Here is a 328-nt window from a genome sequence, read left to right as displayed (position 1 = left end):
TTTTTTTATTATCATAACACGATACGCAAGTAATTACGCGAAAGAATAAGACAAATAAATGTCAAAAAATTTGTAATACACGCGTAAAATTAGACGCGAAAAAAAATACCTTTAGACTTTACTTGACTTTTGTTTTTTTTTTATTTAAAATGTATGTATTTAATTATTTACTTTGACAATTTCAGGAATTCCTCCGTTATCTGCTGGAAGGTTTGCACGAGGACGTGAACCGCGTAACGGTTAAGCCGAAACCGATACTGTCCGAAATTGACGATAGTCTCAGGTAAAGATTTTCGACATTATTATCGTAAAAAAAAAAAAATAGCGT

The 328-nt window shown here is 31.1% G+C and overlaps 1 protein-coding gene across 1 annotated transcript in view; it reads left to right on the top strand.

The window, feature by feature from the left end:
* Positions 1-328, top strand: part of LOC119838112 — a 31,793-nt gene that overhangs the window by 20,869 nt on the left and 10,596 nt on the right. Inside the window, exon 7 of the mRNA XM_038363928.1 lies at positions 186-283. Within this exon, the coding sequence (XP_038219856.1) occupies positions 186-283 (98 nt within the window). The remainder of the gene's footprint in view (positions 1-185; positions 284-328) is intronic.

This window comes from Zerene cesonia, unplaced genomic scaffold (assembly GCF_012273895.1).
Source record: "Zerene cesonia ecotype Mississippi unplaced genomic scaffold, Zerene_cesonia_1.1 Zces_u001, whole genome shotgun sequence".
Taxonomy (NCBI): Eukaryota; Metazoa; Arthropoda; class Insecta; order Lepidoptera; family Pieridae; genus Zerene; species Zerene cesonia.
The sequence above is the reverse complement of the archived record's forward strand: the minus strand, read 5'-3'. Positions and strand labels throughout refer to the sequence as shown.